This window comes from Rhinopithecus roxellana, chromosome 21 (genome assembly GCF_007565055.1).
Source record: "Rhinopithecus roxellana isolate Shanxi Qingling chromosome 21, ASM756505v1, whole genome shotgun sequence".
Classification (NCBI taxonomy): Eukaryota; Metazoa; Chordata; class Mammalia; order Primates; family Cercopithecidae; genus Rhinopithecus; species Rhinopithecus roxellana.
Window position 1 is genome coordinate 14,511,130 of NC_044569.1, and position 16,467 is coordinate 14,527,596.

Genomic DNA, 16,467 nt, shown 5'->3' on the forward strand with positions numbered 1-16,467 from the left:
ACACAATATACTCATGTAGTAAACCTGTACATGTAATCCAAAAAGTTGGAAATAAGGAAAGAGAGAAAAGAAACCAAATTTAAATGTATATAGGAAGTAGAAACAAAATATGATGATCGACTGGATATAGACAGTTAACAAAAACAGACAGGATAAATTTCTGGATTTCTAGGTTGGTTGGGTATTCATCTCAGTGTGGATTAAAAAAATAAGAAAATTTGAGGAGAAAGGTATGTGTTCATTTGGGGTTCATGACAATTTTTTGGTACTTGTGGAACATCTGGATAGAAATGTACAGTAGTTACTTAAAACTTCAGTTTTGAAGTTTAGGAGATCTCTAGACTACAGATAGATTTGGGAGTGGCTAGCATAAAGTTGGTAATAGAAGCCTTTGAGGAGATGAGATTGTCCATAAACAGAATGTACAATAAAAACAGAATAGAAATAATTATAAAGTATTAGGGAATAAAAGCATGTAAGGGCAAGTTAGAGGAAGGGGAACCCAAATGAGAATCCAGGCTGGATTCCCCAAGAAATAGAAGATGTTGACCAGGCGCAGTGCCTCACCCCTATAATCCCAGCACTTTGGAAGGCCCAGGCAGGCAGATCACTTGAGGTCATGAGTTCAAGACCAGCCTGACCAAAATGGTGAAACCCCCCCCCTCTACTAAAAATACAAAAAAAATTAGCTGGGTGTGGTGGCACCCGCCTGTAATCCCAGCTACTTGGGAGGCTGAGGCAGGAGAATCACTTTAACCCAGGAAGCAGAGGTTGCAGTGAGCTGAGATTGCACCACTGCACTCCAGCCTGGGCAACAGAGTGAGAATCTGTCAAAAAAAAAAAAAAAAAAAAAAGAAGGAGGGGAGGAGGAGGAGGAGGAGAAGACAGAATAGGAATGTGGAAGTTAACAGGCCAAACTTCCATTGGAATTACCTTCAACACGATGTGATCTCTCAAAGTCATGGTTTCTTTATCTATAAGGTACTATTAATGGTAGCCAGGCATTGGATAAATGGTAACAAATGTCAGGTATTATTATAAAGTAGAAATAACTCAAGAGGCAACTACAAAAGTAAACAACTTTAATGAAAGTTACACTTCTATACGGATTATAAAGCCATTATAGGTAAGGTTACTGAAAAGAAAGGCTTCGTTTTACCAAAGCAGATTGACTAGTAAAATGCCCTGTGTTTGATTCCCTTAAACTAGTTAAACAGAGAACTGTCACCTACTAAGTACCATTCTCCACACCAAAGCCCAAGGGATCAAAGCCTCTCGGTTCAAGCCATTAATGTTTGTGAGTATGATTTGATAAAAGTGTCATGACCAAGGCCAAATACTTTCATTTTTGAAATACAGTAAAATTAGATTAACCTCCTGAGGCCATAAAATGTTTCCTCTGGGTCCCATGGAAGAGCCTTATATTCCAATACTTTTGTAAGTCAGAGAGAAGACGACGTGAACATGAACAAAACTGCCGGGCGTGGTGGCTCAAGCCTGTAATCCCAGCACTTTGGGAGGCCGAGACGGGTGGATCGCGAGGTCAGGAGATCGAGACCATCCTGGCTAACATGGCAAAACCCCGTCTCTACTAAAAAATACAAAAAACTAGCCAGGCGAGTTGGCGGGCACCTGTAGTCCCAGCTACTCGGGAGGCTGAGGCAGGAGAATGGCGTAAACCCGGGAGGCAGAGCTTGCAGTGAGCCGAGATCCGGCCACTGCACTCCAGCCTGGGTGACAGAGCGAGACTCCGTCTCAAAAAAAAAAAAGAAAGAAAGAAAATGAACAAAACTTAGGGTGCAGATGGCTCCATAAGATGGTCCATCACCTCCAAAGGTTCTCCCATTGGACTCAGTAACCTGGAAGCATATCCTTCTTTGAGGGAAAAAAACATCCCAACCATCTGAAGTTATTTTCAGTAATATGTTACAAAGTTAGTCATTTTGTCTTTTGAGACATTGGTTTAAAGCTTTGTGGTCTGACGATTACAGCACATGCTCTTCTTTGCAGTGGCAGCCTTCCAAATACAAAGGGTCAAGCTTGTTTGTGTGGTTGGCTCACTGTCACCTAAGAACTTCCCATCATTGCTTGTACTTTAAAGACATGATAATGAATGGGACCTACCAACCCAACAAAATCAAGATCTCACTTTAGTTCTGATAAGGTAGGAAAAGTTAACTTAGCATAAGTAATTTAGGCAGAAGAGTGGGAAAAGAAGAGTGTCATTTCATTAGACCAATGTTGAAAATAATTCATCTAACATGAGAGAGTTAATGTTTCTGAATATGCACACTCTCTTTCTTCTGAGCAGATCAACTTTCTTTTGAGGTGAAGATAAAGTCATCAATGTACTATTTTCGTGTTTCTTTAATGAGTGTTTCTGCATCCAGAGCACATGGGCATACAGTAACCTTTATATTGATAGCAGAAGGCTCTGTTCTGTAAGTGGACAAGATAAAATAGTTCCTTTCCTTATATTTTGTGTGTTATTAATATATGCATTGTTTTATGAAGAATGACTCACCAAAGAAGAACTATTCAATTCCTTCTGAATGATGTTTCACTTTGAAATTTGGGAATTATGCCTTATTTCATAACAAGTGGCCAGAGTGAATGATTGTTGCAATGATGCCTCGCCAGCAGACACTCATTTTTCAAAACGCCGGACTTTCACTTCTTCTTTGAATATACACCATTTATGAAACAGCCACTCCTGTCACTGCCCTGATAACATTTGGAATAGCATCATCATTTATGTTGGCAATATCATTGCTCTGGGTCAGGTTGCAAAACAGCCAAAGAAACACATTTGTCATCTAACACGCAAGTTCTAAGGAGAAGTGAACTTTAGGTTATAAATGCTTCCAGCTATGGCTCTCTTTTTCTTAAAAAAAAAAAAAAAAAAAAAAAAAAAAGATCTTAAAAGGAAAATGAATTTTTCAGTTTGTTGGTTGAAATTTTTGGCATTGGTATTACAAAGCGATGCAGTCAGAATCACCATAATAGCACATAACACATGGAAAATACTACCTTGACCTGGCAAAGCTATTTTCATGTTTGACCACTACTTGAAGGATCCAAAGGGCACATTTCTAGAACAATTTTTTTCTTTTACTTTTTTTATATTAAAATATAGAGACAGGGCCTCACTGTGTTGCCCAGGCTGGTCTGGGCTCAAGTGATCCTTCCACCTAGGCCTCCCAAAGTGCTAGGATTACAGGTGTGAGCCACACCGCACCTGGCCTAGTTTATCTTTTGTAACAGTAAAATGCAATAAGAGATTTACTGTTGATGTCATATTCTAGATCTGTCTTAATTTGATTTCTCCCTAAGTGCAGCTGCAAAAAGTGGTTGCTTATCACATTCTCAGGGTTTAGTATTATTAAGAATAGTTTTGGGCTGTTATAGATAAGTAACTCCATACAAGCTTTGAGAATAGATGCAATCGTATACATTGCTACTAAGAGGATACTTAGAATATAGGGAATATCTTTACAATTTGAGGGCATCGAGATGGATGTACATGAATGTAATGTGTAAATGTACGTTTTTTAAAATCCACATTTCTCTAATTACTAGTGAGATCGAGCATTTTGTCATATACTTGGTGATATATAAAGTTACTTTCCTGTGAATTTGTATATTTATTTTCTTATGATTCCCTCTTTATAGGCTTTGACCATTTTTCATTGTGTTGATTGCATATTTTTTATTCATCTTACTAATTTAAATATTATGCATGTGAACCCTTTTTGCTGCTTAGTGTTGCAAATATGTTCTCATACTCAATGACTATTTTTCTTAACATTGTTGACCGGATCTTTGGCTGAACAAAAGTTTTAAATTTTTGTGTACTTCCATTCATTAACCTTTCTCTTTATGGCGTCTAAGTTTACTATGATGCTTCTAAAGTCTTTCTCTACCATATTGCTTTGCATTTCTTTAGGCCTTCCTTATTGCCTTCCATAAGGCTTTATAGGTTTTTTTAATTCATAAAACATTGATAAATTTCTCTTTAAATTGTTTAAGTATACAAATTGAGATTATAAAATATAATCCATATTATATTGGAGAACTTTATGTTTTTAAAATATTATTTTTAATCTATATGCTTAGTAGGAATTCATTTTTCCCCAAGTGGATGCAAAAAGGGTCTAACTCCATTATTAAATACTTGATCTTTTCCTTGCCTATTCCAACTGCCACGTTTGCAATATATTATGTTCAAATACATACTTAGTCCTGTTTCTGGAGTCCTTATTTTATTCTACCGATTTCCTTTACAAACACGACCCTTTTTCATCATTGCAGCTATAAAGTATAGCTGAGGCCAGGTGTGGTGGCAAACGCCTGTAATCCCAGCACTTCGGGAGGCCGAGGTGGGTAGATCACTTGAGGTCAGGAGTTCAAGACCAGCCTGGCCAACATGGTGAAACCCCTTCTCTACAAAAATACAAAAATTAGCTGGGCTTGGTGGCATGTGCCTGTAATCCCAGCTGCTCTGGAGGCTGAGGCAGGAGAATCACTTGAACCCAGGAGGCAGAGACTGCAGTGAGCCGAGATCACACCAGTACACTCCAGCTTGGACAATAAAGTGAGACTACATCTCAAAAAATAAATAAAAATAAAATATAAAATATAGCTTAGATCTGATAAAGGGCATTCCTCCCCTTCTTTTTTATTTATTTTTATTTTCTGGCTCTTCTTAGAACCTTTAGACCTCCTTACTCATCATCCGCATTTAATTTTCATGTGGATTCTCAAATCTGTCTCTTCCTTTCTACTACCAGTGATACTTAACTGAGCCCTTTTCCCTTGTTTAGATTATAGCAAAATTGCAACCACCTTGACTGACTTTCTTTCTCTAGTGTTGCCCAGTTTAGTCTACCCTCTAAACTCCCTTTGTAAGAAAATCTGATTATTTTGAGGACTCACGTAATTTTTTACAACAGCTTTGTTGAAATATAATACACATACCATATAATTCACCCTTTTCAAGTGTACAATTTAATGATTTTGGTATATTCACAGAGTTGTGCAATCAGCACTATGACTAATTTTAGAACCTTTTTATCACTGCAAAGAGAAACTCCATATTCTTTAGATATCACTTCCTAATGCCACCATCTTCCTGTGCTTTCCCCACCCAGCTCTAGTCAACCACTCATCTACCTTCTGTCTTTAGCAATTTGCCTATTCTGGACATTTCATGTAAGTGGAATCATGTAATATGTGATCTTTTGTAATATGTGGCTTCTTTCACTAAGCATGATGCTCTCAAAGATCTATATTGTAGCATGTATCAATACTTCATTCCTTTTTTTAGCCAAATAGTTCTTTTGCCACCTTTCATCTATTCAGCATTAGATAGACATTTGGGTTGCTTCCACCTTTTGTTTGCTATGAATAATGCTGCTCTGAACCTCATATAAACTTTAAAATGAGTTTGTTACATTTGAGTAAAATTTCTATGGAGATTTATGGGGCGGTGGCTTATGCCTGTAATCCCAACACTTTGGGAGGCCAAGGTGGGCAGATCACTTGAGGTCAGGAGTTTGAGACCAGACGGGCCAACATGATGAAACCCATCTTTAATAAAATACAAAAATTAGCCAGCCGTGGTGGCGTGCACGTGTCATCCCAGCTACTCGGGAGGCTAAGGCAGGAGAATTGCTTGAACCCAGGAGGTGGAGATTGCAGTGAGCTGAGATCACACCACTGCGCTCCAGCCTGGGCGACAGAGTGAGACTCCATCTCAAAAATAGAAAACAGGTAAAATTTATATGGAGATTTTTGTTGCGATTACCTTAAATTTATAGATAAATTTAGGGAAAATTTAAGTTTTTTTACAGGAAAGTTGTTGTGGAGGTTTTTCACATTAATTTAGCACTTATTTATTGCCTTCTATAAATTTAACATTTTCTTCATAAAATTCTGATGCGTTTCTTTTTTGTAATTTCTGTGTATTTTATGTTTTGCAATTTTAAAGGGAATTTTTTCGTTAAAATTTTATTTGATGTTACATGGAAAAGCTGTTAATTTATGTATTGTTACCTTATATCTAGCTACCTTGAGGATTTCCCTTAAAAGCTCTTATGGTTTTTCAGTTGATTTTCTCTTAATTTACAGATAATTGATCGCATAATCTATAAATACTCAAAACTTATCTCTTTAAAATATTTATATTACTTATTTTTAAAATTTTTCTAATTTCACCAGCTAGGATGATAAATAATAGCAGCTATGGAGGCATATATCTTTTTCCCTATCAACTTTAATTTATTTAATTAGGAACAATGTTATAGCCAAAATTAAAGAAATCTAATAAAGAAAGAAAAATCACACTAATCCTATGTGAAAACAAACTTTAAAAATAACTAACATTGGCGCATACCTTTAATCCCAACACTTTGGGAGGCCGAGGCAGGCACGTTACTTGAGGCCAGGAGTTCAAGACCAACCTGGCCAATACAGAAAAACCCCATCTCTACAAAAAGTACAAAAATTAGCTGGGCATGGTGGCGTGTGCCTGTTGTTTCAGCTATTCAGGGGCTGAGGCACGAGAATTGCTTGAACCCAGGAGGCAGAGGCTGCAGTGAGCCAAGATCACACCACCACTGCACTCCAGCCTATACGACAGAGTGAGACTCTGTCTCAAAAAATAAAATAAAATAACGAACATTAAATTGAATATATATGAATAGAAAGCGTGAGGAAGAATATACCCCAAACTGCTATGAGTAGTTCTTTTAAGGGTATGTAATTCTACATATAGGAACAAGGAGAGACAGGGGGACCCACCTTCCACTTTGTGCACATCTGTATGGCTTGGCTATTTGCAATTAGCATTTTCTACTTTTATAATTTTACAATGCATCCTAGAATAAATCCAAAGAGTACAAAGTGTGTAGTGACTTGTGTTTACATATAAAGATTGAGAGGTATGCCTTTTTGATGACTAAGGTGTAAGTTCTGTTCACGAAGTTCAATCTCAACTCTATGAGAGAGTTAAAGATTGGATAGAAGGAAGGGAGGCAGGAAGGGAGGGAGGGAGGGAGGAGGGAAGGAAGAAAGGAAGGGGAAGGGAAGGAAGGAAAGATAAAAATATAGATATAGATGTATACCCACTTACTGTTACTAAACAGTCCAAAAACAAAAAGATGACCACAGGAGAGAAATAGGTACAAAGAAAAGCTTTACAAATTACACAAGTCAGAATTCCAGGGCAGGACAATTGCTGCTTATTATCTGCGTCCTAGGGTGGCTAGGAAAATGTGAATGAGGCACTTAGTTCATGGTTGAAGAGAATGTTAATTGCTCTCTAATGTCATAAGATCTTGATGATTTCCTGTCAAAAGTTCTTCCCTCTGAGACACTGTGGGGGAGTTTAGTAATCATAGCAGGGCATCTACGTCATTTGTCCCAGTACTTAGGGTGCCGCATAAATGACAGTAGTGCCATATCTTATTGTTTCCTACATTTTGGAATGTGACTAATGTACCTTTTCCATTGTTCCCTTCCAGAATCTCCAATGAGCACTCACCCAAACTCCAGATCCGGAGTCATAGCTACCTGAGGGCAGTGAGTGAAGTCTCCATCAACCGGAGCCTGGACAGCCTCGACCCTGCAGGCTTGCTCACATCACCAAAGTTCCGCTCCAGGAATGAGAGCTACATGCGAGCCATGAGCACCATCAGCCAGGTGAGGGCCGTCAGGGCAGCGGTGGTCAGGAGCCATTAGCGGCAGGAAGGTTAGCGAGAACTGAGAGGGCGTGAGTTAGGGAGGCAGTCGCTCACCCAGGAGACCACTGGGTCCTCAGACAGGAGGCCCAGTCAGGTGGTGCGAAGAGCATGCCATGTGTTCAGCCACAGTAAGCCCCCAGTATCAGTGGTCTGCCAGGAGGTGGGGCCCTCTGTAGGTGGATAAAGCACAATGAAGAGGGTCCTTGGAAATTCACTTGAGATCAGGAGTTCAAGATCAGCCTGGCCAACATGGTGAAACCCTGTATCTACTAAAAATACAAAAGTAAGCCCGACATGCTGGCACACACCTGTGATCCCAGCTACTCTGGAGGCTGAGGCAAGAGAATCACATGAAACCGGAAGGCGAAGGTTGCAGTGAACCGAGATCATGTCACTGCACTCCAGCCTGGGTGACTTAGCAAGACTCTTTCTCAATTAAAAAAAAGAAAAAAAAAAAAGAAAACTTTGGCTTTTAAGCAAGCAAGAGATATGAATCTTACTTTGATGTAGGATAATTAATCTGGCCAACAAAACATAGGAAAGATTGGAGAAAATGAGAAGCTAGAAGCAGAGAGGCTAGTTTGGAAGACACTGTGATCATCAAGGGGAGAATTAATGTTACTGATGGTGGTGGTGACCATAGTGGTGATGTTGGTGTGTTGGTGATAATGATGGCAGTGATGGTGATGATAGTGATGGTGATGGTGATGATGGTGATGGTGTTGGTAGTGATGGTGGTGGCAATGATGGTAATGGCAGTGGTAGTGATAGTGATAGTAATGGTGATGGTGGTGGTGATGGTCGTGGCAGTGATGATGGTGGTGACAGTGATGGTAACAGTACTGGCAGTAGTGATTGTGATGGTGGTGGTGGTGATGTGATGGTGATGGTGATGGTGGTGGTGGTGGTGATGTGGTGGTGGCGGTGATGGTGGTGGTAGTGATGATCATAATGGTGGTGGTGGTGATGGTAACAGGGTTGGCAGTGGCAGTTGTGATAGTGATGGTGGTGGTGGTGGTGGTGGTGGTGATGGTGATGGTAACAGTGATAGTGATGGTGGTGATGATGGTGATGGTGTTGGTAATGATGATGGTGGTAATGATGGTGATGACAGTGGTAGTGGTAGTGATAGTAATGGTGATGGTGGTAGTGATGGTCGTGGCAGTGATGATGGTGATGGTGGTGACAGTGAGGGTAACAGTAATGGCAGTGGTGGTTGTGATGGTGGTGGTGGTGATGTGATGGTGGTGATGGTGCTGGTGGTGATGTGATGGTGGTGGTGGTGGTGCTGGTGGTGGTGGTGGTGATGATCATGATGGTAGTGGTGATGGTAACAGTGGTGGCAGTGGTGGTTGTGATGGTGATGGTGGTAGTGGCAGTGATGTGATGGTGGTGGTGATGGTGTTGGTGGTGGTGGTGGTGACAGTGGTGGTTGTGATGGTCGTGATGGTGATGGTGATTATGGTAATAGTAATGGTGACAGTGGTGGTGGTGGTGGTCATGATGGTGGTTGTGGTGGTTGTGGTGATAATCATGGTGATGGTGGTGGTGGTGGTCATGATGGTGATGGTGGTGATTATGGTAATAGTGATGGTGACAGTGGTGGCGGTGGTGGTCATGGTGATTGTGATAATCATGGTGACAGTGGTGGTGGTGGTGGTCATGATGGTGGTTGTGGTGATTGTGGTGATAGTGATGGTGACAGTAGTGGTGGCAGTGGTCATGATGGTGATTGTGGTGATAGTGATGGTGACAGTGGTGGTGGTGGTCATCGTGATGGTGGTTGTGGTGATTGTGGTGATAGTAATGTGACAGTGGTAGCAGTGGTGGTCGTGATGGTGGTGGCTGTGATTGTGGTGATAGTGATGGTGACAGTGGTGACACTGGTGGTCATAATGGTGGTTGTGATTCTGGTGAGAGTCATGGTGACATTGGTGGCAATGGTAGTTGTGATGGTGATGATTGTGATTATAGTGATGGTGACAGTGGTGGTTGTGATGGTGGTGGTGGTAACAGTAGCGGTGGTGATGGTGGTAGCAGTGATAGTGGTGATGGTGATGCTATGTAATGGTGCCGGTATAGATGAAATAAGGTATTGAGAAAAAATTATGAAATGGTAGGCTGATCACTGAAACATCTATCAAAATAAGACCCTGAAATAGGAACACTGCTCTCACTCTGTCTCTATCAACAAAATTAAGCTCCGTGCTCTAAATGGAGTCCTGAAGAAAGAAGTCAGGAGCTGCAGGGTAGGCTCCAAGGGCAGAGTAGGGAGGGAGCCAGGGAAAGCTGGCATGTGGGATTTCAATGCTGACCCATCGTGTGTTTCCCTGCTTTACAGAAGTCTCCAAGAACATGCAAAACTATTTGTGCTAGTTAATGCTTATCCAATGATATACATTATCCCAATTCTCAGGGAAATAGCTGGAGCCTCATTTTAGTGCATTTTGGACTTATTTTGTTTTTATTTTTTTTCACAATAAATAATATAACATTTAAAACTTCTTGGAGCATATATTTATTCCGCATGGCCTAAAGGTCACAAAGTCATTGAGAATTATAAAATAGTCTACAAACCTAGGGGTCATACATGCAGAATACATCAGCAGATTTAAAATATTCTGTTGGAAAAATATTTATATACATTCATGGCTTTTATAACTTTATGGAGAACATTTAATTTCCCCCATCTACACACTACCCTTGCAGCTCACTGTTTTTAGTCCCTGGCTGCACATTTGACCTTCTTTAGGACAACATCATTTTCCAGTGATAGCTTAGTAAGATATCAACAAATCATTGCACAGACACATGGGAGAAGTAATGCTGACAGGTCAAGCACTGCAATCCCATGATGTAGCCATTTGGCCTTAAGTAAAATACAGAAAGAATGGCTAGCCGAAATTGATTCCTAATGATATATCATTTTTCTAGTTCCATATTCAATTTTCAAGTAACACAGTATCTTTAAGGATAATTTCAAACGCCCTGTTGTAGTTGCAACATTGTCATTATTCAAAGGAGAGTAGTTTCCTCTTCAAAGCAATGCTACTATATATACCTTAGACTTTTCAAAAAGAGGTTGGCTTTTAAGATGTTAGAGATATTTTCTCAAATAGATAATTAGTAGAAGCTATAATACTATAGAATTTAAGTGCATTATAGCTTGTTTCCCTTTAAAATCTGACACATTATTCATCAAAGTCTCCTAGAAAGTTGAGTACTCAAGGAGTTGACCTAGAATAACTAAATTGCTTCTGTCATTTATTACTCACAGAAGTAAAAGACCCCTAAAAATAGATTGTGCTTGGATGATAAAGAAAAAAATTAAGTATGTTTTTATGTTTATTATTTGCCTATATTTTTACCATAGGTACATCTAATTTAAAATGAAGACTTTTAAAGGAGGGTTTGAGAAGAAAGAATTATATTTATAGAAAGTCTGATATTTTAAAAATATGTCATGTAGTCAGTGTCATTTCCAAGTTAATTTATGTCTTTATTTATTTCAAGTCCAAATCCTAGGTATTTTCATCTGGAATGGCAAACTAGAAGCCCACAGGCATATTTTCTCTGGCAATATGTTGGGTTTCTACATCCTTTTCTAAAATTAATGTAACTAGGCAGCTGTTTTAATACCAGCAGCTTAGCTGTGACTTTGACTTAGGCCATCCCTTCTTTATGTGTGTGTGTGTTTGTGTGTGTATGTGGCACAGTGTTTGCATGTGTGTGTGTGTGTGTGTGTGGAAAGAGAAAGAGAATGAAATGGAAACCTACATAAATTGATTATCTGTGGGTACCCAGCCAGTCAGTGACAGAAGCTAGGAAATCCCAAGTGTCCTGACTCTTAACAGGTAAATGACTTCAATGCCTGCTGGCATGTGTGGCAATAATATTGCTAGTAATAGTAGTATTAACAGCAGAAAGAATAACAATGGAATAATTAGTTACCATTTTGTGATTACCTGATACATGCTAGTAGCCTTACTATCTAATTAATTTCACATCTATTCTGTAAGAAAGATCATTTTTTAATTTATGAATCTCAGTCTCAGAGAGTTAGACTAACATATTTGTTTCCTAATACTATTTTCCCACTACACTATCACATAAAATAATATCCACCATTTATGGAGTGTGTGCCATATGCCTAGACATATAATATGCATTTTGGGCCAGGCATGGTGGCTCATGCCTGTAATCTCAGTACTTTGGGAGGCTCAGGTAGATGGATCATGAGGTCAGGAGTTTGAGATCAGCCTGGCCATTATGGTGAAACCCCATCTCTACTAAAAATACAAAAAAAAAAAAAAAGTTAGCTGGGTGTGGTGTAGTTCCAGCTACTCAGGAGGCTTAGGCAGAAGAATCACTTGAATCCGGGAGGCAGAGGCATCGTGCCACTGCACTGCAGCCTGGGCGACAGAGTGAGACTCTGCCTCAAAAAAAAAAAAAATATGCATTTTGACATTATTTAATTTTTATCCTTAAAATACTCCTATGAGGTAGGTATTATTGTACCTATTTTACAGCTGAGGAAAGTGATGTTCAGAGAATTCAAGCAAATTGTCCACTAATTGAAGGAACACTAAAATTCTTCTTCATCCCTTGTAAAAAATACATCTAAGTATATTTAAAATCTAAGCAATAACACAAAGTAACAAAATGCATTAAAATAAATGTTAGGAGAATATATAGATAATATTGTGGTCAGAATTATTCCTTTTAATAAAACACAAATGCTAGAAAATATAAAGTAAAAGAAAAGATCTATTCCAAATAAAATTAAATATTTATGTGTGGCAAAATCTGTGATAAAGTTAAAATACAATTGGTGGGAGGAATATTGACACACATTAACAAAAAGGGTAAATGTTATAGTTGCTTAAAGTATTTCTACAAATTAGTAAGAAAAGATAACCCAAAAGAATCTTGGTCAAAGCTTATAAATAAAAATAATCAGAGAAAAAAACGCAAAAGCCAGTAAATAAGTCAAAAGCCAGTAAATAAAGTGACTGGTGCTTATTCACGTTTGTAGGATGCAAATCAAAGCAGCACAATATCATTCTTAACACAGAGCAGCAAAAACTGAGCTAACATTCTATTCTGGTGACCATGTTGAGAAATGAACTCTGTATTACTTGCTGTTTGGATTATAAACTGCTATGTTTTAGAAAGTAGGTTAGTAAAATCTACAAAAAGGTAAAAATACACTAAAAAAAAGGAACTGAAAAGGAAGGAAAATTTTAAATCAAAAATAAATGGGGCTGAGGGCAGTAGCTCATGCCTGTTGTTCCAGCTACTCAGGAGGCTGAGGCCAGAGGATAGCTTGAGCCCAGGAGGTCGAGGCTGCAGTGAGTTATGATCACACCACTGCACTCCAGCCTGGGCAACAGAGCTAGACCCTATCGAGAGAGAGAGAGAGAGAGAGAGAGAGAGAGAGAGAGAGAGAGAGAGAGAGAACAGAGAACATAAATGAAGAGTTACAAAGAATTAAAGAGAAACTGACAAATATCAAAAACAGACCAAGAACATTAGACACAGAGATAATAGAAGTCCCTTCAGAAGAAAATCAATGGAACAGAAAAAGTAAGAAAAACAATGAATTTTTTTAAACTTTCCTGAAATAAAAAGTTGATTTGAAGCTACATAGTGGAAGAACACACCATGTAAACACACCATGTACCTGAGAAATTCACCCAAAGCAATCAACCTCAGGGCATATTCTGGTAAAATTACAAGACTTTAAAGAATTTTTTAAAAAACACTTTGGATTTCTAGACAAAAAGAGCAACTGACTTAATAAAATGAAAACTGAGTTATCATTGGACCCTTTAACAGCAATGGTTTATGCTGGAAGAAAATGATGTGTGTAGCATTTTAATACACTCAAGGAAAAATATGTGAGTCAAAGATTTTTATATCTAGAAAAACTGACTTTAAAGTATAAAAGGTACAAACTGTTATAAGCATGGATGCATGCAAAGAATATTGATTCTATGAACACATTCTGAGAAATGCACTAGACAATGAGCTCTAAACTAGACATATGAATGACCAGACATAAGAACTACAGATGCGGCCGGGCGCGGTGGCTCAAGCCTGTAATCCCAGCACTTTGGGAGGCCGAGGCGGGTGGATCACGAGGTCAGGAGATCGAGACCATCCTGGCTAACATGGTGAAACCTCGTCTCTACTAAAAATACAAAAAACTAGCCGGGCGAGGTGGCAGGCGCCTGTAGTCCCAGCTACTCGGAGGCTGAGGCAGGAGAATGGCGTGAACCGGGGAGGCGGAGCTTGCAGTGAGCCGAGATCGCGCCACCGCACTCCAGCCTGGGCGACAGAGCGAGACTCCGCCTCAAAAAAAAAAAAAAAAACTACAGATGCTCCTCTACTTACATCCCTGATAGACCCATTGTAAGTTGAAAATATCATAACTCAAAAATGGGCATTTTGTAAACATGATGGGATGTGAAAACAAAAGACGCAATATCCAAAAAACGCTGGACTGGCAACACAGTACACTTTGGAGTATCAGTTGTTTACCCTTGTAATTGCATGGCTGAGCACCTACCCAGAATCTCGAGATAATACTAAACCACATATCAACAGCCCAGAAAAAAATCTAAATTCAAAATTCAAAGTACAGTTTCTACTGAATACATATCAATCTTGTATCATCATAAAGTAGAAAAAGCGTAAGTCAAACCGTCATTAGTCATGGACCACCTGTAGTAGCAAACATTAAACACAATTATGCGTAGAACTAAGACTAAATGAGCATTCACTGGTTGGGGAGCATAATAGGTTTATTGGCTCTGACGATGTAAATACAGCACAACTATTTAAAAATGAGAAAAGAATAGAGGGACCACATGTGAAATAAAATTGTTAGCTCTTTAATCATATGTGGGCAGGGGTAGTATTAGTCATGTTTTCTGTGCATATATTATGGGATAAAGTAAATGGATAGTTACAGAATATTCCAGTTCCATCATCTCCTGTGTCCTTGAGAACCAAGATTCTTAGTATGGAATAAATATCTAAGAATAAACATATATAGAAGAGGTTGCATAAGAACCCTATAGTATTTATATCCTAGTTCTTCCCACTGAAAAGGCCTAGGAACAGTGATTAACCCAGTAGCAATGACAGCGTATCTTCCTAGTAGCCAGATTGTGTTCCTGTAACACCACTTCCCACTAAAAAAAGAAAGGGCTTTTCAGAAACATACTGAGCCCACACTATTAAGTTGAGTTTAGAATATTTTGTCATACCAGATATCAAAGAAGTTCTCAAAGATTACTACTTTCATGTCAAAAAGACCCCCAAACCAACCTAAAAGGCTCCCACTGACAAAAGATGGCACAAATTTGAGTTCACTAAGGATAATTATTTCAATTAAGTTAAAACCATCAAATATTTTTATATCGATGAGTTAATGTGGTATTTTAAAAACCTGATTACATATGGAATATAAGAGAGAACAAATTTATCTTGAAAATCAGTAAATAAAGAGGGGAAATCAGGCATTTATCCTACCATGGCTATATGAACTAAATCATTAAGTAAACAAGTAATGTGAAAGAGAATATTCCAACTAGTAGTTGTAAAAGTAATTATAGAATATTGCATTTTACGGCCGGGCGCGGTGGCTCAAGCCTGTAATCCCAGCACTTTGGGAGGCCGAGACGGGCGGATCACGAGGTCAGGAGATCGAGACCATCCTGGCTAACACGGTGAAACCCCGTCTCTACTAAAAATACAAAAACTAGCCGGGAGCGGTGGCGGCGCCTGTAGTCCCAGCTCCTCGGGAGGCTGAGGCAGGAGAATGGCGTAAACCCGGGAGGCGGAGCTTGCAGTGAGCCGAGATCCCGCCACTGCACTCCAGTCCGGGCGACAGAGCAAGACTCCGCCTCAAAAAAAAAAAAAAAAAAAAAGAATATTGCATTTTACAACTCCCAAGGACTAACAGATCTAGGCATTGAGCATAGATAACTCCTAACAACATAAAAGACAGACAAACTAGACGTAATGTGCCTCCTGATGAAATAAGCACATGACCTCTAGCCTTGCCAGAAAGATTGAACCTGAATCTGATCAAATCTCTGAATCTGGATTCCAACTTTCAGGCAATACGAAATACAGAGGAACATGATGAACTCCACCATGAGTAGGAAATCAGCGAAATCCAGACTACGGGAACCTCTTTGGGGCAAACAACCTAGATTCTCAATAGATAAATCAAAATAAGTGTACGTTAAAGGTGAATTTTAAAATGTATCAGATTTTTTAAATGGGTAAGACAAACCAGAGCCCAGGGATGCACACTTGGCTGAAAAAAAAAGAAAAGAAAGAAAGAAATGCACGAAAGTGAACGCAATAAAACTCAGAGTATTAGTTATGTACTATTAGAGAGACAGTGGAGATTGTGAATATCAGGGCATGTGGAGGGCTTCTAGGGTGTCTGGAAAAGTTTTGTTTCTTGATCTGGGTAGTGGTTCCAAGGTGTTTGCTTTATTATAATTCATTAAGTTATATATTTATTTTGTATGGTTTTCTGTATCTGTGTATAATGAAAATAAAAGGATAAAAGGGAATAAAGAATAATTCTATTAAGAATATAAGTTTAGGCTGGGTGCGGTGGCTCAAGCCTGTAATCCCAGCAGTTTGGGAGGCCGAGACGGGTGGATCACGAGGTCAGGAGATCAAGACCATCCTGGCTAAC

The 16,467-nt window shown here is 39.1% G+C and overlaps 1 protein-coding gene across 8 annotated transcripts in view; it reads left to right on the plus strand.

Moving 5' to 3' along the window:
* The window catches only part of DLGAP1 (DLG associated protein 1), a 971,529-nt gene that overhangs the window by 715,111 nt on the left and 239,951 nt on the right, over nt 1-16,467 (plus strand). For all 8 annotated transcript variants that reach the window (XM_010353208.2, XM_010353207.2, XM_010353209.2 and 5 more), the window contains one exon: nt 7,524-7,701. In XM_010353208.2, coding sequence (XP_010351510.2) covers nt 7,524-7,701 — 178 coding nt within the window. The remainder of the gene's footprint in view (nt 1-7,523; nt 7,702-16,467) is intronic.